The sequence below is a fragment of the Salvelinus fontinalis genome, chromosome 35, assembly GCF_029448725.1.
Source record: "Salvelinus fontinalis isolate EN_2023a chromosome 35, ASM2944872v1, whole genome shotgun sequence".
In the NCBI taxonomy this organism is placed as follows: Eukaryota; Metazoa; Chordata; class Actinopteri; order Salmoniformes; family Salmonidae; genus Salvelinus; species Salvelinus fontinalis.
Genome location: NC_074699.1, coordinates 37308693 through 37334580, shown reverse-complemented (window position 1 = coordinate 37334580; position 25888 = coordinate 37308693). Strand labels below are relative to the sequence as shown.

The 25888-nt window shown below is 42.0% G+C and overlaps 1 protein-coding gene across 1 annotated transcript; it reads right to left on the bottom strand.

Annotated features, from left to right (window-relative positions):
- Positions 1–468: 468 nt before the first annotated feature.
- Positions 469–21168, bottom strand: LOC129834818 (transmembrane emp24 domain-containing protein 3-like). Its single transcript, XM_055900123.1, has 3 exons — positions 20654–21168; positions 15960–16205; positions 469–1292 (listed from the first exon to the last, which is right to left on the bottom strand). Exons 1-3 carry the CDS (start codon positions 20795–20797, stop codon positions 1059–1061), a joined length of 624 nt encoding a protein of 207 aa, XP_055756098.1. The 5' UTR covers positions 20798–21168; the 3' UTR covers positions 469–1058.
- Positions 21169–25888: the final 4720 nt, after the last annotated feature.

Genomic DNA, 25888 nt, shown 5'->3' with positions numbered 1-25888 from the left:
TTGCAATTCCTTCCGAATGAGCGGCTGTTCATGTGCAAAGTATGAGCATTTACATGAGCATAGTTATCAACGGTGTGTAGTGGGTCCATTCTGTCTTTCCCGCTATTTATCTGTCCCCACCCCTTTCCATTGTCTACCAAGCCGTCATATCGGGCTTAGTCCACTAGGGACTTTTCATTGCATTGTGTTAGTAACCAATAACTATTGTTTGTGTAATTTCTGTGTGATTATTTAGTTACTAAATAAATAAGCCAATTTGTATGTAGCGGATTCATAATTTATGCTATGGTTCACGCAGCTATCCAAGGATTTTGAAACATTCAGAATATGACTGATGAGGTAATAATACATTAATAAGTGACTAATCGATAAGATATAAAAAGATCTGAACTTTTTAAACATTTTCCCGTGGTGCCCCGACTTCCTAGTTAAAGTTTACATGATTGTAATAATTACACAGAGAATTGATAATATAACATTCTTCACTTTAATGATAGTCAAGACACACCCCAACCCACAAGTGGCCCAGGAATTGCCAAAACTCCTCACAAGGATAGTAAAACAAGGAAAATTATCCCTCGTGGGGACATTTCCCACATCCCCACAAGGACAACAGCTATTTTAAGCTTAGGGGTCGGGGTTAAGGAAATGGAAAATAGGATTTCAAATGGAAATCAAATTGTGGGGTTATGGTGTGTGTGACTGTGTACACGTGAGATGGTGAGACAGACATACAAAACATTTTACACACACAATAAATTAATGTCATAGCACAAATTAATGATGTACACTTTGAGACAAAAACAGATAAAGGCTTGGTGTACCAACAACAGTATTTCATTTTCAGAGGCTAGAATCCACAAGCTAAAGTCTTAAGACAGATTTAATAGTTCCTGAAGTCCTTTATTATAACTGTATAGGACTACAGTTTGTTGTGGGGTATTAAGGTAGGTTCTAGTGGCAGATGACCTGTAATACAATATCTTGTGTTGGCTGAAACACTAACCCAGTATTATAGAATGTATCATATATATATAATAATATATATATGGTAGGATCTACGTGTTGGCTGCAACACTGCCCTTCTTGTCGCTGAAGAAGCTCCTGAGAATGAGAACCTGTCCAATGCTGACAGTGAAAAGGATGATAGTTTCTCCTATCGACCAATAGGACACGCGTTCATGGAGGTCCTCTGCTCTGATGCGGTCATGAGCCTCCCGTAACCGATACCAGGTCTGAGAGTCAGACACTACCTTCAGGATCTCATGGATGGACAAACAGGCCGACTCCATCTGAAGAAGAGATTAGATTATTATTAATACATCCTTAGAGGGGCAATCTGCGGTTCAAACAGAGACAAGATTAGATTATTATTAATACATCCTTAGAGGGGCAATCTGCAGTTCAAACAGAGACAAGATTAGATTATTATTAATACATCCTTAGAGGGGCAATCTGCAGTTCAGAGACAAGATTAGATTATTATTAATACATCCTTAGAGGGGCAATCTGCAGTTCAAACAGAGACAAGATTAGATTATTATAATACATCCTTAGAGGGGCAATCTGCAGTTCAGAGACAAGATTAGATTATTATTAATACATCCTTAGAGGGGCAATCTGCAGTTCAAACAGAGACAAGATTAGATTATTATTAATACATCCTTAGAGGGGCAATCTGCAGTTCAAACAGAGACAAGATTAGATTATTATTAATACATCCTTAGAGGGGCAATCTGCAGTTCAAACAGAGATTAAATTATTATTAATACATCCTTAGGAGGGGCAATCTGCAGTTCAAACAGAGATTAGATTATTATTAATACATCCTTAGAGGGGCAATCTGCAGTTCAGAGACAAGATTAGATTATTATTAATACATCCTTAGAGGGGCAATCTGCAGTTCAAACAGAGATTAGATTATTATTAATACATCCTTAGAGGGGCAATCTGCAGTTCAAACAGAGATTAGATTATTATTAATACATCCTTAGAGGGGCAATCTGCAGTTCAAACAGAGATTAGATTATTATTAATACATCCTTAGAGGGGCAATCTGCAGTTCAAACAGAGATTAGATTATTATTAATACATCCTTAGAGGGGCAATCTGCAGTTCAAACAGAGATTAGATTATTATTAATACATCCTTAGAGGGGCAATCTGCAGTTCAAACAGAGATTAGATTATTATTAATACATCCTTAGAGGGGCAATCTGCAGTTCAAACAGAGATTAGATTATTATTAATACATCCTTAGAGGGGCAATCTGCAGTTCAAACAGAGATTAGATTATTATTAATACAACCTTAGAGGGGCAATCTGCGGTTCAAACAGAGAACAGATTAGATTATTATTAATACATCCTTAGAGGGGCAATCTGCAGTTCAGAGACAAGATTAGATTATTATTAATACATCCTTAGAGGGGCAATCTGCAGTTCAAACAGAGATTAGATTATTATTAATACATCCTTAGAGGGGCAATCTGCAGTTCAGAGACAAGATTAGATTATTATTAATACATCCTTAGAGGGGCAATCTGCGGTTCAAACAGAGACAAGATTAGATTATTATTAATACATCCTTAGAGGGGCAATCTGCAGTTCAGAGACGAGATTAGATTATTATTAATACATCCTTAGAGGGGCAATCTGCAGTTCAAACAGAGATTAGATTATTATTAATACATCCTTAGAGGGGCAATCTGCAGTTCAAACAGAGAACAGATTAGATTATTATTAATACATCCTTAGAGGGGCAATCTGCAGTTCAGAGACAAGATTAGATTATTATTAATACATCCTTAGAGGGGCAATCTGCGGTTCAAACAGAGACAAGATTAGATTATTATTAATACATCCTTAGAGGGGCAATCTGCAGTTCAGAGACGAGATTAGATTATTATTAATACATCCTTAGAGGGGCAATCTGCAGTTCAGAGACGAGATTAGATTATTATTAATACATCCTTAGAGGGGCAATCTGCAGTTCAAACAGAGACAAGATTAGATTATTAATACATCCTTAGAGGGGCAATCTGCAGTTCAAACAGAGACAAGATTAGATTATTATTAATACATCCTTAGAGGGGCAATCTGCAGTTCAAACAGAGACAAGATTAGATTATTAATACATCCTTAGAGGGGCAATCTGCGGTTCAGAGACAAGATTAGATTATTATTAATACAACCTTAGAGGGGCAATCTGCGGTTCAGAGACAAGATTAGATTATTATTAATACATCCTTAGAGGGGCAATCTGCGGTTCAGAGACAAGATTAGATTATTATTAATACAACCTTAGAGGGGCAATCTGCAGTTCAAACAGAGATTAGATTATTATTAATACATCCTTAGAGGGGCAATCTGCAGTTCAAACAGAGATTAGATTATTATTAATACATCCTTAGAGGGGCAATCTGCAGTTCAAACAGAGATTAGATTATTATTAATACATCCTTAGAGGGGCAATCTGCGGTTCAAACAGAGACTAGATTAGATTATTATTAATACATCCTTAGAGGGGCAATCTGCAGTTCAAACAGAGATTAGATTATTATTAATACATCCTTAGAGGGGCAATCTGCAGTTCAAACAGAGATTAGATTATTATTAATACATCCTTAGAGGGGCAATCTGCGGTTCAAACAGAGACTAGATTAGATTATTATTAATACATCCTTAGAGGGGCAATCTGCAGTTCAAACAGAGATTAGATTATTATTAATACATCCTTAGAGGGGCAATCTGCGGTTCAAACAGAGACGAGATTAGATTATTATTAATACATCCTTAGAGGGGCAATCTGCGGTTCAAACAGAGACAAGATTAGATTATTATTAATACATCCTTAGAGGGGCAATCTGCAGTTCAAACAGAGACGAGATTAGATTATTATTAATACATCCTTAGAGGGGCAATCTGCAGTTCAAACAGAGACAAGATTAGATTATTATTAATACATCCTTAGAGGGGCAATCTGCAGTTCAAACAGAGATTAGATTATTATTAATACATCCTTAGAGGGGCAATCTGCAGTTCAAACAGAGATTAGATTATTATTAATATATCCTTAGAGGGGCAATCTGCGGTTCAAACAGAGACAAGATTAGATTATTATTAATACATCCTTAGAGGGGCAATCTGCGGTTCAAACAGAGACAAGATTATTATTAATACATCCTTAGAGGGGCAATCTGCAGTTCAAACAGAGACAAGATTAGATTATTATTAATACATCCTTAGAGGGGCAATCTGCGGTTCAAACAGAGACAAGATTAGATTATTATTAATACATCCTTAGAGGGGCAATCTGCAGTTCAAACAGAGACAAGATTAGATTATTATTAATACATCCTTAGAGGGGCAATCTGCAGTTCAAACAGAGAACAGATTAGATTATTATTAATACATCCTTAGAGGGGCAATCTGCAGTTCAGAGACAAGATTAGATTATTATTAATACATCCTTAGAGGGGCAATCTGCGGTTCAAACAGAGACAAGATTAGATTATTATTAATACATCCTTAGAGGGGCAATCTGCAGTTCAAACAGAGACAAGATTATTATTAATACATCCTTAGAGGGGCAATCTGCAGTTCAAACAGAGACAAGATTAGATTATTATTAATACATCCTTAGAGGGGCAATCTGCGGTTCAAACAGAGACAAGATTAGATTATTATTAATACATCCTTAGAGGGGCAATCTGCAGTTCAAACAGAGACAAGATTAGATTATTATTAATACATCCTTAGAGGGGCAATCTGCAGTTCAAACAGAGAACAGATTAGATTATTATTAATACATCCTTAGAGGGGCAATCTGCAGTTCAGAGACAAGATTAGATTATTATTAATACATCCTTAGAGGGGCAATCTGCGGTTCAAACAGAGACAAGATTAGATTATTATTAATACATCCTTAGAGGGGCAATCTGCAGTTCAAACAGAGATTAGATTATTATTAATACATCCTTAGAGGGGCAATCTGCAGTTCAAACAGAGAACAGATTAGATTATTATTAATACATCCTTAGAGGGGCAATCTGCAGTTCAAACAGAGACAAGATTAGATTATTATTAATACATCCTTAGAGGGGCAATCTGCGGTTCAAACAGAGACAAGATTAGATTATTATTAATACATCCTTAGAGGGGCAATCTGCAGTTCAGAGACAAGATTAGATTATTATTAATACATCCTTAGAGGGGCAATCTGCAGTTCAAACAGAGACAAGATTAGATTATTATTAATACATCCTTAGAGGGGCAATCTGCAGTTCAAACAGAGATTAGATTATTATTAATACATCCTTAGAGGGGCAATCTGCAGTTCAAACAGAGACAAGATTAGATTATTATTAATACATCCTTAGAGGGGCAATCTGCAGTTCAAACAGAGACAAGATTAGATTATTATTAATACATCCTTAGAGGGGCAATCTGCAGTTCAAACAGAGACAAGATTAGATTATTATTAATACATCCTTAGAGGGGCAATCTGCAGTTCAAACAGAGATTAGATTATTATTAATACATCCTTAGAGGGGCAATCTGCAGTTCAAACAGAGACAAGATTAGATTATTATTAATACATCCTTAGAGGGGCAATCTGCAGTTCAAACAGAGACGAGATTATTATTAATACATCCTTAGAGGGGCAATCTGCGGTTCAAACAGAGACGAGATTAGATTATTATTAATACATCCTTAGAGGGGCAATCTGCGGTTCAAACAGAGATTAGATTATTATTAATACATCCTTAGAGGGGCAATCTGCAGTTCAGAGACAAGATTAGATTATTATTAATACATCCTTAGAGGGGCAATCTGCAGTTCAAACAGAGACAAGATTAGATTATTATTAATACATCCTTAGAGGGGCAATCTGCAGTTCAAACAGAGACAAGATTAGATTATTATTAATACATCCTTAGGAGGGGCAATCTGCAGTTCAAACAGAGACAAGATTAGATTATTATTAATACATCCTTAGAGGGGCAATCTGCAGTTCAAACAGAGACAAGATTAGATTATTATTAATACAACCTTAGAGGGGCAATCTGCAGTTCAAACAGAGACTAGATTAGATTATTATTAATACATCCTTAGAGGGGCAATCTGCGGTTCAAACAGAGACGAGATTAGATTATTATTAATACATCCTTAGAGGGGCAATCTGCAGTTCAAACAGAGACGAGATTAGATTATTATTAATACATCCTTAGAGGGGCAATCTGCAGTTCAAACAGAGACGAGATTAGATTATTATTAATACATCCTTAGAGGGGAAATCTGCAGTTCAGAGACAAGATTAGATTATTATTAATACATCCTTAGAGGGGCAATCTGCGGTTCAAACAGAGACAAGATTAGATTATTATTAATACATCCTTAGAGGGGCAATCTGCAGTTCAAACAGAGATTAGATTATTAATACATCCTTAGAGGGGCAATCTGCAGTTCAAACAGAGACAAGATTAGATTATTATTAATACATCCTTAGAGGGGCAATCTGCAGTTCAAACAGAGATTAGATTATTATTAATACATCCTTAGAGGGGCAATCTGCAGTTCAAACAGAGACAAGATTAGATTATTATTAATACATCCTTAGAGGGGCAATCTGCGGTTCAAACAGAGACAAGATTAGATTATTATTAATATATCCTTAGAGGGGCAATCTGCAGTTCAAACAGAGACAAGATTAGATTATTATAATACATCCTTAGAGGGGCAATCTGCAGTTCAGAGACAAGATTAGATTATTATTAATACATCCTTAGAGGGGCAATCTGCAGTTCAAACAGAGACAAGATTAGATTATTATTAATACATCCTTAGAGGGGCAATCTGCGGTTCAAACAGAGATTAGATTATTATTAATACATCCTTAGAGGGGCAATCTGCAGTTCAAACAGAGACAAGATTAGATTATTATTAATACAACCTTAGAGGGGCAATCTGCAGTTCAAACAGAGATTAGATTATTATTAATACATCCTTAGAGGGGCAATCTGCAGTTCAGAGACAAGATTAGATTATTATTAATACATCCTTAGAGGGGCAATCTGCAGTTCAAACAGAGACAAGATTAGATTATTATTAATACATCCTTAGAGGGGCAATCTGCAGTTCAAACAGAGATTAGATTATTATTAATACATCCTTAGAGGGGCAATCTGCAGTTCAAACAGAGATTAGATTATTAATACATCCTTAGAGGGGCAATCTGCGGTTCAAACAGAGACGAGATTAGATTATTATTAATACATCCTTAGAGGGGCAATCTGCAGTTCAGAGACAAGATTAGATTATTATTAATACATCCTTAGAGGGGCAATCTGCGGTTCAAACAGAGACGAGATTAGATTATTATTAATACATCCTTAGAGGAGCAATCTGCAGTTCAAACAGAGAACAGATTAGATTATTATTAATACATCCTTAGAGGGGCAATCTGCAGTTCAAACAGAGACAAGATTATTATTAATACATCCTTAGAGGGGCAATCTGCAGTTCAAACAGAGATTAGATTATTATTAATACATCCTTAGAGGGGCAATCTGCAGTTCAAACAGAGATTAGATTATTAATACATCCTTAGAGGGGCAATCTGCAGTTCAGAGACAAGATTAGATTATTATTAATACATCCTTAGAGGGGCAATCTGCAGTTCAGAGACAAGATTAGATTATTATTAATACATCCTTAGAGGGGCAATCTGCGGTTCAAACAGAGATTAGATTATTATTAATACATCCTTAGAGGGGCAATCTGCAGTTCAAACAGAGATTAGATTATTAATACATCCTTAGAGGGGCAATCTGCAGTTCAAACAGAGAACAGATTAGATTATTATTAATACATCCTTAGAGGGGCAATCTGCAGTTCAAACAGAGAACAGATTAGATTATTATTAATACATCCTTAGAGGGGCAATCTGCAGTTCAGAGACAAGATTAGATTATTATTAATACATCCTTAGAGGGGCAATCTGCAGTTCAAACAGACACGAGATTATTATTAATACATCCTTAGAGGGGCAATCTGCAGTTCAAACAGAGACGAGATTATTATTAATACATCCTTAGAGGGGCAATCTGCAGTTCAAACAGAGAAGAGATTAGATTATTATTAATACATCCTTAGAGGGGCAATCTGCAGTTCAAACAGAGACAAGATTAGATTATTATTAATACATCCTCAGAGGGGCAATCTGCAGTTCAAACAGAGAAGAGATTAGATTATTATTAATACATCCTTAGAGGGGCAATCTGCAGTTCAAACAGAGACAAGATTAGATTATTATTAATACATCCTTAGAGGGGCAATCTGCAGTTCAAACAGAGACAAGATTAGATTATTATTAATACATCCTTAGAGGGGCAATCTGCGGTTCAAACAGAGACAAGATTAGATTATTATTAATATATCCTTAGAGGGGCAATCTGCGGTTCAAACAGAGACAAGATTAGATTATTATTAATATATCCTTAGAGGGGCAATCTGCAGTTCAAACAGAGACAAGATTAGATTATTATTAATACATCCTTAGAGGGGCAATCTGCAGTTCAAACAGAGACAAGATTAGATTATTATAATACATCCTTACAGGGGCAATCTGCAGTTCAAACAGAGAAGAGATTAGATTATTATTAATACATCCTTAGAGGGGCAATCTGCAATTCAAACAGAGATTAGATTATTATTAATACATCCTTAGGAGGGGCAATCTGCAGTTCAAACAGAGACAAGATTAGATTATTATTAATACATCCTTAGAGGGGCAATCTGCAGTTCAAACAGAGATTAGATTATTATTAATACATCCTTAGAGGGGCAATCTGCAGTTCAAACAGAGAACAGATTAGATTATTATTAATACATCCTTAGAGGGGCAATCTGCAGTTCAGAGACAAGATTAGATTATTATTAATACATCCTTAGAGGGGCAATCTGCAGTTCAAACAGAGATTAGATTATTATTAATACATCCTTAGAGGGGCAATCTGCGGTTCAAACAGAGACAAGATTAGATTATTATTAATACATCCTTAGAGGGGCAATCTGCAGTTCAAACAGAGATTAGATTATTATTAATACATCCTTAGAGGGGCAATCTGCGGTTCAAACAGAGACAAGATTAGATTATTATTAATACATCCTTAGAGGGGCAATCTGCGGTTCAAACAGAGACGAGATTAGATTATTATTAATACATCCTTAGAGGGGCAATCTGCAGTTCAAACAGAGATTAGATTATTATTAATACATCCTTAGAGGGGCAATCTGCAGTTCAAACAGAGATTAGATTATTATTAATACATCCTTAGAGGGGCAATCTGCAGTTCAAACAGAGACAAGATTAGATTATTATTAATACATCCTTAGAGGGGCAATCTGCAGTTCAAACAGAGATTAGATTATTATTAATACATCCTTAGAGGGGCAATCTGCGGTTCAAACAGAGACAAGATTAGATTATTATTAATACATCCTTAGAGGGGCAATCTGCGGTTCAAACAGAGACGAGATTAGATTATTATTAATACATCCTTAGAGGGGCAATCTGCAGTTCAAACAGAGATAAGATTAGATTATTATTAATACATCCTTAGAGGGGCAATCTGCAGTTCAAACAGAGATTAGATTATTATTAATACATCCTTAGAGGGGCAATCTGCAGTTCAGAGACGAGATTAGATTATTATTAATATATCCTTAGAGGGGCAATCTGCAGTTCAGAGACAAGATTAGATTATTATTAATACATCCTTAGAGGGGCAATCTGCGGTTCAGAGACGAGATTAGATTATTATTAATATATCCTTAGAGGGGCAATCTGCAGTTCAGAGACAAGATTAGATTATTATTAATACATCCTTAGAGGGGCAATCTGCAGTTCAGAGACGAGATTAGATTATTATTAATACATCCTTAGAGGGGCAATCTGCGGTTCAAACAGAGACAAGATTAGATTATTATTAATACATCCTTAGAGGGGCAATCTGCAGTTCAAACAGAGACGAGATTAGATTATTATTAATACATCCTTAGAGGGGCAATCTGCAGTTCAAACAGAGATTAGATTATTATTAATACATCCTTAGAGGGGCAATCTGCAGTTCAAACAGAGATTAGATTATTATTAATACATCCTTAGAGGGGCAATCTGCAGTTCAAACAGAGACCAGATTAGATTATTATAATACATCCTTAGAGGGGCAATCTGCAGTTCAGAGACAAGATTAGATTATTATTAATACAACCTTAGAGGGGCAATCTGCAGTTCAAACAGAGACAAGATTAGATTATTATTAATACATCCTTAGAGGGGCAATCTGCAGTTCAGACAGAGACCAGATTATTATTAATACATCCTTAGAGGGGCAATCTGCAGTTCAAACAACATAGCGTTGGGGCCCTTTCTAGAAACAACCTCTAAAGGATCTGATTTGAAAGGTTTGGGTATCAGCCTACAGAGATCTACTACCATGGAATGTTTCCACATCTACATACATGTCAAGTATACCTCCCGCGTGTCACAGTGCTAGCTGCGCCACCAGTGTCTCTGGGTTCGCGCCCAGGCTCTGTCGCAGCCGGCCGCAACCGGGAGGTCCGTGGGGCGACGCACAATTGGCATAGCGTCGTCCGGGTTAGGGAGGGTTTGGCCGGTAGGGATATCCTTGTCTCAGTATGTAAAAAAGTAATAAAAATGTATGCACTCTACTGTAAGTCGCTCTGGATAAGAGCGTCTGCTAAATGACTAAAATGTAAAAAATGTCAAGTGCCTAGGGGTCGGGGTTAGTTAGTCATATAAAGCTCTAGGAGTAAGGGATGGTTTCTGGACGGGCCTAGCTGCAAAGGTACCTAGAGGTTAGCTGCGCTTAGCAACACGGATCTAGTGACATACACTAGAGCTGCTTTCAATTGGATTGGACAAAAACAAATTAGCTGGGAAGCCAGAAGTTAAATACAATTCTATTTCAATTTACTGTGCCTGTGGGCAGGAAGGTTGGTCATTATGACGGGGGGGGGGGGTAGGAAGGTTTGTCATTATGACGGGGGGGGGCAGGAAGGTTGGTCATTACGACGGGGGGGGGCAGGAAGGTTGGTCATTATGACGGGGGGGGGGCAGGAAGGTTGGTCATTATGACGGAGGGGGGGCAGGAAGGTTGGTCATTATGACGGAGGGGGGGGGCAGGAAGGTTGGTCATTATGACGGAGGGGGGGGGCAGGAAGGTTGGTCATTATGACGGGGGGGGGGGCAGGAAGGTTGGTCATTATGACGGGGGGGGGGCAGGAAGGTTGGTCATTATGACGGAGGGGGGGCAGGAAGGTTGGTCATTATGACGGGGGGGGGCAGGAAGGTTGGTCATTATGACGGGGGGGGGGCAGGAAGGTTGGTCATTATGACGGAGGGGGGGCAGGAAGGTTGGTCATTATGACGGGGGGGGGGGGCAGGAAGGTTGGTCATTATGACGGGGGGGGGGGGGCAGGAAGGTTGGTCATTATGACGGAGGGGGGGGGCAGGAAGGTTGGTCATTATGACGGAGGGGGGGGGCAGGAAGGTTGGTCATTATGACGGGGGGGGGGGGGCAGGAAGGTTGGTCATTATGACGGAGGGGGGGGCAGGAAGGTTGGTCATTATGACGGGGGGGGGGCAGGAAGGTTGGTCATTATGACGGGGGGGGGGCAGGAAGGTTGGTCATTATGACGGGGGGGGGGCAGGAAGGTTGGTCATTATGACGGGGAGGGGGCAGGAAGGTTGGTCATTATGACGGGGGGGGGGGATTTGTGACAAAATATCAGAAGGATCGTCTTTAAAAACAGACTTTCCAAACGTGGATCCTTTTTAGACCCACTTCTTCTCTGCTTACCTCATGTCAAAATAAGAGTCCTGCACAATATGTGGAAGAAAGAAAAAATAATAACTTGTGGGTGGCTTTTAATCATACAGTGGACCGTTTTTTGTGCAACCCATTCCAACTGAATGCAGCGCTAGTGTATGTCAATAGACCCGCGTGGCTAAGAGCAGCTAACCTCTAGGTACCTTTCCAGCTAGGTCTTCTGTGATCTACTGTACCCGTGGCAGTCATCTTACCTTTATTAGTTATAGGAAATGGCATAGATATCTAGATTAGATACACATGCTGAACAAAAATATATATCCAATCATTTCAAAACTTGTACTGAGTTACAGTTCAGAAACGTTAAATCCGTCAAATTCATTAGGCCTTAATCTATGGATTTCACATGATTGGGCATAGGCCCACCCACTGGGGAGCCAGGCCCACCCACTGGGGAGCAAGGCCCACCCACTGGGGAGCAAGGCCCACCCACTGGGGAGCAAGGCCCACCCACTGGGGAGCAAGGCCCACCCACTGGGGAGCAAGGCCCACCCACTGGGGAGCAAGGCCCACCCACTGGGCAGCCAGGCCCACCCACTGGGGAGCAAGGCCCACCCACTGGGGAGCAAGGCCCACCCACTGGGGAGCAAGGCCCACCCACTGGGGAGCAAGGCCCACCCACTGGGCAGCCAGGCCCACCCACTGGGGAGCAAGGCCCAGTCATTCCAAATGAGTTCTTCCCCACAAAAGGGTTTTATTACAGACAGAAGGTTCTGGGCTGGCATGGTTACACGTTGTCTGTCGTTGAGGCCGGTTGGACGTGCTGACAAATTCTCTAAAACGATGTTGGAGGCAGCTTATCGTAGCGAAATTAACATTCAATTCTCTGGCAACAGCTCTGGTGGACATTCCTGCAGTCAGCATGCCAATTGCACGCTCCCTCAAGACATCTGTGGCATGGTGTTGTGTGACTAAACTGCACATTTTAAAGTGGCCTTTTATTGTCCCTAGCAGAAGGTGCACCTGTGTAATGATCATGCTGTTTAATCAGCTTCTTGATATTCCACATCTGTCAGGTGGATGGATTATCTTGGCAAAGGAGAAATGCTCACTAACAGGGACGTAAACAAATGTGCGCACACAATTTGAGCAAAATAAGCTTTTTGTACGTACGAAACATTTCTGGGATTTATATTTCAGCTCATGAAACATGGGACCAACACTTTACTTGTTGCATTTATATTGTATTTTTATATACAGTGCATTTGGAAAGTATTCAGACCCCGTCCCCTTTTCCACATTTTGTGATGTTAACCTTATTCTAAAATTGCTAAAACTACATATTTTCCTCATCAATCTACACACAATATCCCAAAATGACAAAGCATTAACAGGTAAGAATTGTTTTCAAATGTATTAAATAAAACAGAAATACCTTATTTACATAAGTATTCAGACCCTTTGCTATGAGACTCAGAATTGAGCAGGTGCATCCTGTTTCCATTGATCATCCTTGAGATGTTTCTACAACTTGATTGGTCCACCTGTGGTAAATACAATTGCTTGGACATGATTTGGAAAGGCACACACCTGTCTGTATAAGGTCCCACAGTTGATGGTGCATGGAAGGGTAAAAAAAAAAAAATAATCTGCAGCATTGAAGGTCCCCAAAAACACAGTGGCCTCCATCATTCTTTAATGGAAGAAGTTTGGAACCACCAAGACTCTTCCTAGAGCTGGCCGCCCGGCCAAAAATTGAGCAAATCGGGGGAGAAGGGCCTTGGTCAGGGTGGTGACCAATAACCCAATGGTCACTCTGACAGAGCGCCAGAGTTCCTCTGTGGAGATGGGAGAACCTTCCAGAAAGACAACCATCTCTGCAGCACACCACCAATCAGGCCTTTATGGTAGTGGCCAGACGGAAGCCACTCCTCAGTAAAAAGCACATGACAGCCCCCTTGGAGTTTGCCGAAAGGCAACTAAAGGACTCTGACCATGAGAAACATAATTCTCTGGTATGATGAAACCAAGATTGAACTCTTTGGCCTGAATGCCAAGCGTCACGTCCTGGAACCATTCCTACGGTGACACATGGTGGTGGTAGCATCATGCTGTGGGGATGTTTTTCAGCGGCAGGGACTGGGAAGACTAGTCAGGGTCGAGGGAAAGATGAACGGAGCAAAGTACAGAGAGATCCTTGATGAAAACCTGCTCCAGAGCGCTCAGGTCCTCAGACTGGGGCGAAGGTTCACCTTCCAACAGGACAACAAGCACACAGCCAAGACAACGCAGGAGTGGCTTTGGGACAAGTCCCTGAACGTCCTTGAGTGACCCAGCCAGAAACCGGACTTGAACCCAATCGAACATCTATGGCGAGACCTGAAAATAGTTGTGCAGCGACGCTCCCCATCAAACCTGACAAGAGCTTGAGAGGATCTTCAGAGAAGAATGGGAGAAACTTCCCAAAATACAGGTGTGCCAAGCTTGTAGCGTCATACCCAAGAAGACTCGAGGTTGTAATCGCTGCCAAAGGTGCTTCGACAAAGTCCTGAGTAAAGGGTTATGTAAATGTGACTCACCACCTGGATTCGGTCTTATGTAGCAACATTTAAAAAAAATTTTTTTTACATTGGATAAAAGTAGAGACCCAGAGCTACAAAATGGTATAGCATACACTGCATTTGAGGAAACAACGGGAAAGTAATTCTGCTTTGAAAGTCGATCAACTTGTAAACTCCCTTTTGAGAAAACCATCTTTCAATGTTTTGGTATCTGGTGAAGAGCTCTTACTATTGGAGAACCCTTCTTTGTCTTCAGCATTGTTCCCTCTTAAGCCTTAGCCCCACCCATCTCTTTAAGGGTTGATCCGAGCGTTCTGTACTAACTTACCAGCTACTTCCAGACATCTAAGAGAGAGAGAGAACAGCTCACTGAACATTACTCACCCTAGCAGAGCTGGTTAGGCTGTTACAGTATGTTATCCAAAGCGTTGGTGACTGCAACTGTGCTGTCAGATTGTCCGTTTGTAAATTCAGAGCGTTTCGTGTTCAGAGCGCACAATGGAGGCTCTGGCCAATTGGCTAACTACTTCTGGTTAGGCAGTTTTCATAATGAGAGAACAGCCCACTCTGACCATTTTACTCACCGTAGCAGAGCTGGTTAGGCAGTTTTCATAATGAGAGAACAGCCCACTCTGACCATTTTACTCACCGTAGCAGAGCTGGTTAGGGCAGTTTATGTTATCAGGAGCGTTGGTGACTAACTGTGCCACTGGCAACAATTGAATTCTGCTTCGTTGCCGACGTTTACTGACAACGGACATATTCAACGGGTGTTGAGCGTTCAAAAATGCATCAGTTATTCTACGCTCTGGCTCACTAAGACGAGAGTCTTTTGTTAAGAAATGCAGCTAGATAGCTAGCTAGGTAAACAATGAATCGCAACGCATGATGTAACGTCAGTTAGCATGCCAGCCAGCTAACGTTAGCTAGCTAACAGTACACTAACAGCCTCCTGTGAAGGAGTTAGCATGCCAGCCAGCTAACGTTAGCTAGCTAACAGTACCCTAACAGCCTCCTGTGAAGGAGTTAGCATGCCAGCCAGCTAACGTTAGCTAGCTAACAGTACACTAACAGCCTCCTGTGAAGGAGTTAGCATGCCAGCTAGCTAACAGTACACTAACAGCCTCCTGTGAAGGAGTTAGCATGCCAGCCAGCTAACGTTAGCTAGCTAACAGTACACTAACAGCCTCCTGTGAAGTCGTGACTCGCCACATACGCCGAGTTTCCTGAATCGGGTCACAAATGTAATATTTCATTTTTTTTTTAAAGAATACATTTCCAAAACAATTTTTTAAACAGTTTTTTCTTTGTCATGATGGGGTATTGTGTGTAGATTGAGGGGGGGGGGGGGAACAATTTAGCCAGTTTTAGAATAAGGCTGTAATAAACTGTGGAAAAAGTCAAGGGGTCTGAATACTTTCAGAATACACTGTATATAGTATTATATTATGATCTTACATGGGTTAGGGTTGATCTTACCTGTGTCAGTCAAATGAATATGTAATATAATTAAAGTCTCATATAATGATAACATTGTTTTTACCTGTGTTAGGGCAGTGTCTCTGTTCATGTCAGGCAGTAGGGGTCTCTCCTCTCCGGACCTGAAGTCCAGGTAGACGGTTTTGTGGGAGAAGGTAGAGAACTCGTTGCTGAAGCATACCTTGTAGGTTCCTTTCATAGTGGTGGTGTGAGAGAAGCTATCATACTGCTTCTTCCTCTCCTGATACAGGACGTTGTTCACTGGATCTGTTACAAAGCAGTCCACATCATAGTTCCCTCCTGCAATCACCTGGAACACACACACAACATGGAGAGATTAGGATGATGCTATGGAAACACATTTAGAGTCATTCAGGCCTTACGAAATACTGCAGTCAGAGTGCAGTACAACTGTAGTATGCTGCAAATACTGCGTCCAAAATACTTTTTACTGCAGTAATTTTGCAGTATAACCGCAGTTAGAGTGCTGTATAACCGCCGTTAGAGCGCTGTATAACCGCAGTTAGAGTGCAGTGTAACCGCAGTTAGAGCGCTGTGTAACCGCAGTTAGAGCGCTGCGTAACCGCAGTTAGAGTGCAGTGTAACCGCAGTTAGAGTGCAGTGTAACCGCAGTTAGAGTGCTGTGTAACCGCAGTTAGAGTGCTGTGTAACCGCAGTTAGAGCGCTGCGTAACCGCAGTTAGAGTGCAGTGTAACCGCAGTTAGAGTGCTGTGTAACCGCAGTTAGAGTGCAGTGTAACCGCAGTTAGAGTGCAGTGTAACCGCAGTTAGAGTGCAGTGTAACCGCAGTTAGAGTGCTGTGTAACCGCAGTTAGAGTGCAGTGTAACCGCAGTTAGAGTGCAGTGTAACCGCAGTTAGAGTGCAGTGTAACCGCAGTTAGAGTGCTGTGTAACCGCAGTTAGAGCGCTGCGTAACCGCAGTTAGAGTGCTGTGTAACCGCAGTTAGAGTGCTGTGTAACCGCAGTTAGAGTGCTGTATAACCGCAGTTAGAGTGCTGTGTAACCGCAGTTAGAGTGCTGTGTAACCGCAGTTAGAGCGCTGTGTAACCGCAGTTAGAGTGCAGTGTAACCGCAGTTAGAGTGCTGTGTAACCGCAGTTAGAGTGCTGTGTAACCGCAGTTAGAGTGCTGTATAACCGCAGTTAGAGTGCTGTGTAACCGCAGTTAGAGTGCAGTGTAACCGCAGTTAGAGTGCAGTGTAACCGCAGTTAGAGTGCAGTTAGAGTGCTGTATAACCGCAGTTAGAGTGCAGTTAGAGTGCTGTGTAACCGCAGTTAGAGTGCTGTATAACCGCAGTTAGAGTGCAGTTAGAGTGCTGTGTAACCGCAGTTAGAGTGCTGTATAACCGCAGTTAGAGTGCTGTGTAACCGCAGTTAGAGTGCAGTGTAACCGCAGTTAGAGTGCAGTTAGAGTGCTGTGTAACCGCAGTTAGAGTGCTGTGTAACCGCAGTTAGAGCGCTGTGTAACCGCAGTTAGAGTGCTGTGTAACCGCAGTTAGAGTGCTGTATAACCGCAGTTAGAGCGCTGTGTAACCGCAGTTAGAGTGCAGTTAGAGTGCTGTGTAACCGCAGTTAGAGTGCTGTGTAACCGCAGTTAGAGCGCTGTGTAACCGCAGTTAGAGCGCTGTGTAACCGCAGTTAGAGTGCTGTATAACCGCAGTTAGAGGGCTGTGTAACCGCAGTTAGAGTGCTGTGTAACCGCAGTTAGAGTGCTGTGTAACCGCAGTTAGAGTGCTGTATAACCGCAGTTAGAGTGCAGTGTAACCGCAGTTAGAGTGCAGTTAGAGTGCTGTGTAACCGCAGTTAGAGTGCTGTATAACCGCAGTTAGAGTGCAGTGTAACCGCAGTTAGAGTGCAGTTAGAGTGCTGTGTAACTGCAGTTAGAGTGCTGTATAACCGCAGTTAGAGTGCAGTTAGAGTGCTGTGTAACCGCAGTTAGAGCGCAGTGTAACCGCAGTTAGAGCGCTGCGTAACCGCAGTTAGAGTGCTGCGTAACCGCAGTTAGAGTGCTGTATAACCGCAGTTAGAGTGCTGCGTAACCGCAGTTAGAGTGCTGTATAACCGCAGTTAGAGTGCAGTGTAACCGCAGTTAGAGTGCTGTATAACCGCAGTTAGAGTGCAGTGTAACCGCAGTTAGAGTGCTGTATAACCGCAGTTAGAGTGCAGTTAGAGTGCAGTGTAACCGCAGTTAGAGTGCTGTATAACCGCAGTTAGAGTGCAGTTAGAGTGCTGTATAACCGCAGTTAGAGTGCTGTATAACCGCAGTTAGAGTGCTGTATAACCGCAGTTAGAGTGCTGCGTAACCGCAGTTAGAGTGCTGTGTAACCGCAGTTAGAGTGCTGTATAACCGCAGTTAGAGTGCAGTGTAACCGCAGTTAGAGTGCTGTGTAACCGCAGTTAGAGTGCTGTGTAACCGCAGTTAGAGTGCTGTATAACCGCAGTTAGAGTGCTGTATAACCGCAGTTAGAGCGCTGTGTAACCGCAGTTAGAGTGCTGTGTAACCGCAGTTAGAGCGCAGTGTAACCGCAGTTAGAGTGCTGTATAACCGCAGTTAGAGTGCTGTATAACCGCAGTTAGAGTGCAGTGTAACCGCAGTTAGAGCGCTGTGTAACCGCAGTTAGAGTGCTGTGTAACCGCAGTTAGAGTGCTGTGTAACCGCAGTTAGAGCGCTGCGTAACCGCAGTTAGAGTGCCGTGTAACCGCAGTTAGAGCGCTGTGTAACCGCAGTTAGAGTGCTGTGTAACCGCAGTTAGAGTGCAGTGGATGACGGATCACCACCTCAAGCTGAACCTTGGCAAGACGGAGCTGCTCTTCCTCCCGGGGAAGGACTGCCCGTTCCATGATCTCGCCATCACGGTTGACAACTCCATTGTGTCCTCCTCCCAGAGCGCTAAGAACCTTGGCGTGATCCTGGACAACACCCTGTCGTTCTCCACCAACATCAAGGCGGTGGCCCGTTCCTGTAGGTTCATGCTCTACAACATCCGCAGAGTACGACCCTGCCTCACACAGGAAGCGGCGCAGGTCCTAATCCAGGCACTTGTCATCTCCCGTCTGGATTACTGCAACTCGCTGTTGGCTGGGCTCCCTGCCTGTGCCATTAAACCCCTACAACTCATCCAGAACGCCGCAGCCCGTCTGGTGTTCAACCTTCCCAAGTTCTCTCACGCCACCCCGCTCCTCCGCTCTCTCCACTGGCTTCCAGTTGAAGCTCGCATCCGCTACAAGACCATGGTGCTTGCCTACGGAGCTGTGAGGGGAACGGCACCTCAGTACCTTCAGGCTCTGATCAGGCCCTACACCCAAACAAGGGCACTGCGTTCATCCACCTCTGGCCTGCTCGCCTCCCTACCACTGAGGAAGTACAGTTCCCGCTCAGCCCAGTCAAAACTGTTCGCTGCTCTGGCACCCCAATGGTGGAACAAACTCCCTCACGACGCCAGGACAGCGGAGTCAATCACCACCTTCCGGAGACACCTGAAACCCCACCTCTTCAAGGAATACCTAGGATAGGATAAAGCAATCCTTCTGCCCCCCCCCCCCCCCCTTAAAAGATCTAGATGCACTATTGTAAAGTGGCTGTTCCACTGGATGTCATAAGGTGAATGCACCAATTTGTAAGTCGCTCTGGATAAGAGCGTCTGCTAAATGACTTAAATGTAAATGTAAATGTAGAGTGCTGTATAACCGCAGTTAGAGTGCTGTATAACCGCAGTTAGAGTGCTGTGTAACCGCAGTTAGAGTGCTGTGTAACCGCAGTTAGAGTGCAGTGTAACCGCAGTTAGAGTGCAGTGTAACCGCAGTTAGAGTGCTGCGTAACCGCAGTTAGAGCGCTGCGTAACCGCAGTTAGAGCGCTGCGTAACCGCAGTTAGAGTGCTGCGTAACCGCAGTTAGAGTGCTGCGTAACCGCGGTTAGAGTGCTGTGTAACCGCAGTCAGAGTGCTGTGTAACCGCAGTTAGAGTGCAGTGTAACCGCAGTTAGAGTGCTGTGTAACCGCAGTTAGAGTGCTGTGTAACCGCAGTTAGAGTGCTGCGTAACCGCAGTTAGAGTGCAGCGTAACCGCAGTTAGAGTGCTGTGTAACCGCAGTTAGAGTGCTGCGTAACCGCAGTTAGAGTGCTGCGTAACCGCAGTTAGAGTGCTGTGTAACCGCAGTTAGAGCGCAGTGTAACCGCAGTTAGAGTGCTGTATAACCGCAGTTAGAGTGCTGTATAACCGCGGTTAGAGCGCTGTGTAACCGCGGTTAGAGTGCTGTGTAACCGCAGTTAGAGCGCAGTGTAACCGCAGTTAGAGCGCAGTGTAACCGCAGTTAGAGTGCTGTATAACCGCAGTTAGAGTGCTGTATAACCGCGGTTAGAGTGCTGTGTAACCGCGGTTAGAGTGCTGTGTAACCGCAGTTAGAGCGCAGTGTAACCGCAGTTAGAGTGCTGTGTAACCGCAGTTAGAGTGCTGTGTAACCGCAGTTAGAGTGCAGTGTAACCGCGGTTAGAGTGCTGTGTAACCGCGGTTAGAGTGCTGTGTAACCGCAGTTAGAGTGCAGTGTAACCGCAGTTAAGAGCGCTGTGTAACCGCAGTTACTGCACTTTTACTGAGGTTTCAAAACTGCAATCTTTTTTTGCATTCTTCCAGTGAGTGTGAAGGGACATTTAGAGCATGGGATCAGATAAAGTAGTTCAATGCACTAACTAACTCAACCATATGAGGAAATGGCATCATAACTCCACATATTGAATCACTTACTTGAAAGTCTAGGTCAAACTTCACTCCATTCTGGAGCTCTTCATAGAAACATTGCTTGTCGTTATCAGGTAACTCAAACGTCAACTCCGTGGAACAAACAACCATCACATGCAACATCAAACTACACAGTCCAAGGGAACGCATTCTGTAGGCTAAATGCGATGAAAATGTGGTTATAAATGAAAGCTACAACAACAAAACAGTTGAAATCGCAGCCAGTCACTTCTTCAATGTTTCTGTGATGACAGGGTGATATAAAAAAAAAAGTTTGGAAGGCTCCCACCCATAGAGAATGATAGAGAAAGCATCCATATATTGTTCCTATTTTGGCGTCTGAGCGCACAGAAAAAAAACATGGAGGCGATCTCAATTTGAAATAGTATTTTTTTTTCTTCGCGATTGGCCAATCCCTCCTAATGACGCTATTGGACATGATAAGGTCATCAGGAGGGATCAGACAATAAAGTTGGAAGCCTCACCCAGTTGACGAAGTTAAAATTGTGGAAGCCATCAATGACGCTGGCTATGTCAAAACACATTTTGGCTACTAGAGGCCTCTATCCTTCTCTATGCTCCCACCATAACCGACGTGGCATCAAAACGAAACCCTTCCGGATCACGATTATTTTTTATAAAATATTTTATTTTATACAATTTGGACCATGTTCAGAGATTTGGAAACTGTTGAGCTTTAAATCACTTGTTTTCCGTTCTACGGATTTTAGTTATAGTAGTGCAACATTTTTAAACGTGATGATTACGTTGTATCACTGGGTGGAGTCGATTATGCTGCGCCGCGGGGCACAGGTTTATGGCCCGTGACGTGAACGGGCAAAAACGGTGAGGGAGGAGCACCCTTTTCAAATCGAAATGTAACAGGCAACATGGTCAATCATCCAGAAAGATAAAAATCTATTTTCCATAGGCTTGAATTTTATAACTAGTTTTCATTGGGAAGGCAGATAAGCATTGACTTGTACATGTGGAAACAGAATCTTACTCATTACCCCTCGTGCTTAATTACTTCCTGTTTGTTTTGTATGGAACGCCGTTCGGGTCTTAAGCACGTGGTCAAAACGCGATCTTTTTAATGCTACGTGTGTAAAGTAAACAGGTGTAGGTGCTAAATTAACGTCTTCACGCGCTAAATTAACTCCTAAACGCATCAGATAAGAGCGTGCAAATGTGCTTGCAGTCGGTTCAACATGTCCTAAATAAATGGCTGCAAGCGGTCCTGCACAGGTCAAGTTAACGCCAACAGCTGCTAAATATACACCTACACACGCTAACTTAACGAGTTCTTTAATATGCACGTTTTACTAGCTCCTCCTTTCAACCAGATTTCACCGTTTGAAGGAACTTCCTTTTCCACTGCAAGCACAGTTGAACCTTTAAAAGAGAACAGTTTTGTCTTTGAAATGTGTTGTTACTGAATCGTAAAGTTTATCAGCTAGTTTACAGTGGCAGGATCAGTTTCTCATCACTGGCTATAAAATCCAGCTAACATGAATCTAGCACCAGGATCAGCAGTGCTTAGCATAAGCTAAGTCAGATACTTGCAGGCTAATTTAGCTAACGTCGGTAGCCTCGAACCTCGGCCATGTTATATCATTTAGTTAGCCTCGAACTTTCCCCGGTCCTACTGCTGGCCGCAGTGAACGGCACCGTCTTGTGTTTTATTAAAAGCCCTGCTGAAAAAACATGTCAACTGTAACAGCCACGGAAACATTTTGGAATGTGTTAATACTATCAAGGTAAATTACATACTAGCAAGATTGTTGCTTGAATGCAAGGCCAAGCATAACGTTACTTAGATTAGACAACGGAGATGCTCAAAAACCTGGTAGTTCTCGATTTTTGGACTATTGTCTTTATTTTGCTTTATCAACAACTTAAGGTATGCAACTTCTTCAGCCTTTCATTTAAATGCTAGCGTTAGCCGTGCTAGCTCGCGATTAGCATGAAGAAACAGAAAAGCTCACATAAAGCAAATTTGGCTAGTGACAACCTTGTAAAACCTTTGCTAACGTCTAACGTTACATGTTAGCTTTCGAAAAGAGTAGACTTTAATGTGCACGTTCACTTTTTGAATATTTATATTTCATTGAAGCTTATTAGGGTAAAATAACTGTAGGCATATACCCACTACTGCTTCAAATGAAAGGGTTCCCATTCCTTCCGCTTTATTTTCACACAATTGTGTCTTGTAGAAGGGAGCCATGAAGTGGAGCTTGGAGTGGGCAAGGGGGAGGCTGATAGAGCACCAGAGAAGACCTGATTCATCAAGTATCAATTCATTCTGGTGATTCTTACCTGGCTGGCATGCATGTGTAGCCGATGTGAAATAGCTAGCTAGTTAGCGGTGGTGCGTGCTAATAGCATTTCAATCGGTGACGTCACTCGCTCAGAGACCTTGAAGTAGTTGTTCCCCTTGCTCTGCAAGGGCCGCGGCTTTTGTGGAGTGATGGGTAACGATGCTTCGAGGGTGGCTGTTGTCGATGTGTGCAGAGGGTCCCTGGTTCGAGCCCAGGTAGGAGCGAAGGAAGCTAAACTGTGACACATGCACATGACAAGGTATGCAACATTAAGCCCAATCAAATATCCAATGTTATTGAAACATGTATCCCAATTTACAGTGAAGCAACACCTGTCAGTTGTGTTAATGTTACGAACTACAAACTATGGAACTATGGTTCTTGGAGTCAATTGAAATGTGCTTCTCCACTGCCCTCAAACGTGCTGCATCACAACCTGTGTACCAACTACAGTGTCTTAGTGCCATTACACCTGTAAATGAAATGTCCATATTTATGATAACATTGCACATATTGTAACATAGTCCCTTGACATACATGACTTAACTACTTTGCATAATGCTCAGTTTAACCACTCTAAGAAATCATACATTTATTTAAATATTAATCCTGCATTATGTATTACTGTGTCCAGTTGATTCTGGTTGCTTGTAATGTTTTTTTAAAACTTTCATTACACAACTTTATTTTGATGGACAATCCTGTCAGAAACTTTCATAATATAAATTATTTTGGGACACATCACCAATTAACATTGGCTGCAGTATTCCCAATTTACTAGGTAGTCTTGCAATAAACGTTTTGGATAATTCCCCTTAAATTAATTGTTTAAATGAAATCAAATTGTATTTGTCACATGCGCCAAATACAACAGGTGTAGTAGACCTCACAGTGAAATGTTGAATACAACAGGTGTAGTAGACCTCACAGTGTAATGCTGAATACAACAGGTGTAGTAGACCTCACAGTGAAATGCTGAATACAACAGGTGTAGACCTTACAGTGAAATGCTGAATACAACAGGTGTAGACCTTACAGTGAAATGCTGAATACAACAGGTGTAGTAGACCTCACAGTGAAATGCTGAATACAACAGGTGTAGTAGACCTTACAGTGAAATGCTGAATACAACAGGTGTAGTAGACCTCACAGTGAAATGCTGAATACAACAGGTGTAGTAGACCTCACAGTGAAATGCTGAATACAACAGGTGTAGTAGACCTTACAGTGAAATGCTGAATACAACAGGTGTAGTAGACCTCACAGTGAAATGCTGAATACAACAGGTGTAGTAGACCTCACAGTGAAATGCTGAATACAACAGGTGTAGTAGACCTCACAGTGAAATGCTGAATACAACAGGTAGACCTTTCAGTGAAATGCTGAATACAACAGGTGTAGTAGACCTCACAGTGAAATGCTGAATACAACAGGTGTAGTAGACCTCACAGTGAAATGCTGAATACAACAGGTGTAGTAGACCTCACAGTGAAATGCTGAATACAACAGGTGTAGTAGACCTTACAGTGAAATGCTGAATACAACAGGTGTAGTAGACCTCACAGTGTAATGCTGAATACAACAGGTGGAGACCTCACAGTGAAATGCTGAATACAACAGGTGTAGTAGACCTTACAGTGAAATGCTGAATACAACAGGTGTAGTAGACCTCACAGTGAAATGCTGAATACAACAGGTGTAGACCTTACAGTGAAATGCTGAATACAACAGGTGTAGACCTTACAGTGAAATGCTGAATACAACAGGTGTAGTAGACCTCACAGTGAAATGCTGAATACAACAGGTGTAGTAGACCTTACAGTGAAATGCTGAATACAACAGGTGTAGTAGACCTCACAGTGAAATGCTGAATACAACAGGTGTAGTAGACCTCACAGTGAAATGCTGAATACAACAGGTGTAGTAGACCTTACAGTGAAATGCTGAATACAACAGGTGTAGTAGACCTCACAGTGAAATGCTGAATACAACAGGTGTAGTAGACCTCACAGTGAAATGCTGAATACAACAGGTGTAGTAGACCTCACAGTGAAATGCTGAATACAACAGGTAGACCTTTCAGTGAAATGCTGAATACAACAGGTGTAGTAGACCTCACAGTGAAATGCTGAATACAACAGGTGTAGTAGACCTCACAGTGAAATGCTGAATACAACAGGTGTAGTAGACCTCACAGTGAAATGCTGAATACAACAGGTGTAGTAGACCTTACAGTGAAATGCTGAATACAACAGGTGTAGTAGACCTCACAGTGTAATGCTGAATACAACAGGTGGAGACCTCACAGTGAAATGCTGAATACAACAGGTGTAGTAGACCTTACAGTGAAATGCTGAATACAACAGGTGTAGTAGACCTTACAGTGTAATGCTGAATACAACAGGTGTAGTAGACCTCACAGTGTAATGCTGAATACAACAGGTGTAGTAGACCTTACAGTGAAATGCTGAATACAACAGGTGTAGTAGACCTTACAGTGTAATGCTGAATACAACAGGTGTAGTAGACCTCACAGTGTAATGCTGAATACAACAGGTGTAGTAGACCTCACAGTGTAATGCTGAATACAACAGGTGTAGTAGACCTCACAGTGTAATGCTGAATACAACAGGTGTAGTAGACCTCACAGTGAAATGCTGAATACAACAGGTGTAGTAGACCTCAGTGAAATGCTGAATACAACAGGTGTAGTAGACCTCAGTGAAATGCTGAATACAACAGGTGTAGTAGACCTTACAGTGTAATGCTGAATACAACAGGTGTAGTAGACCTCACAGTGAAATGCTGAATACAACAGGTGTAGTAGACCTCACAGTGAAATGCTGAATACAACAGGTGTAGTAGACCTCACAGTGAAATGCTGAATACAACAGGTGTAGTAGACCTCAGTGAAATGCTG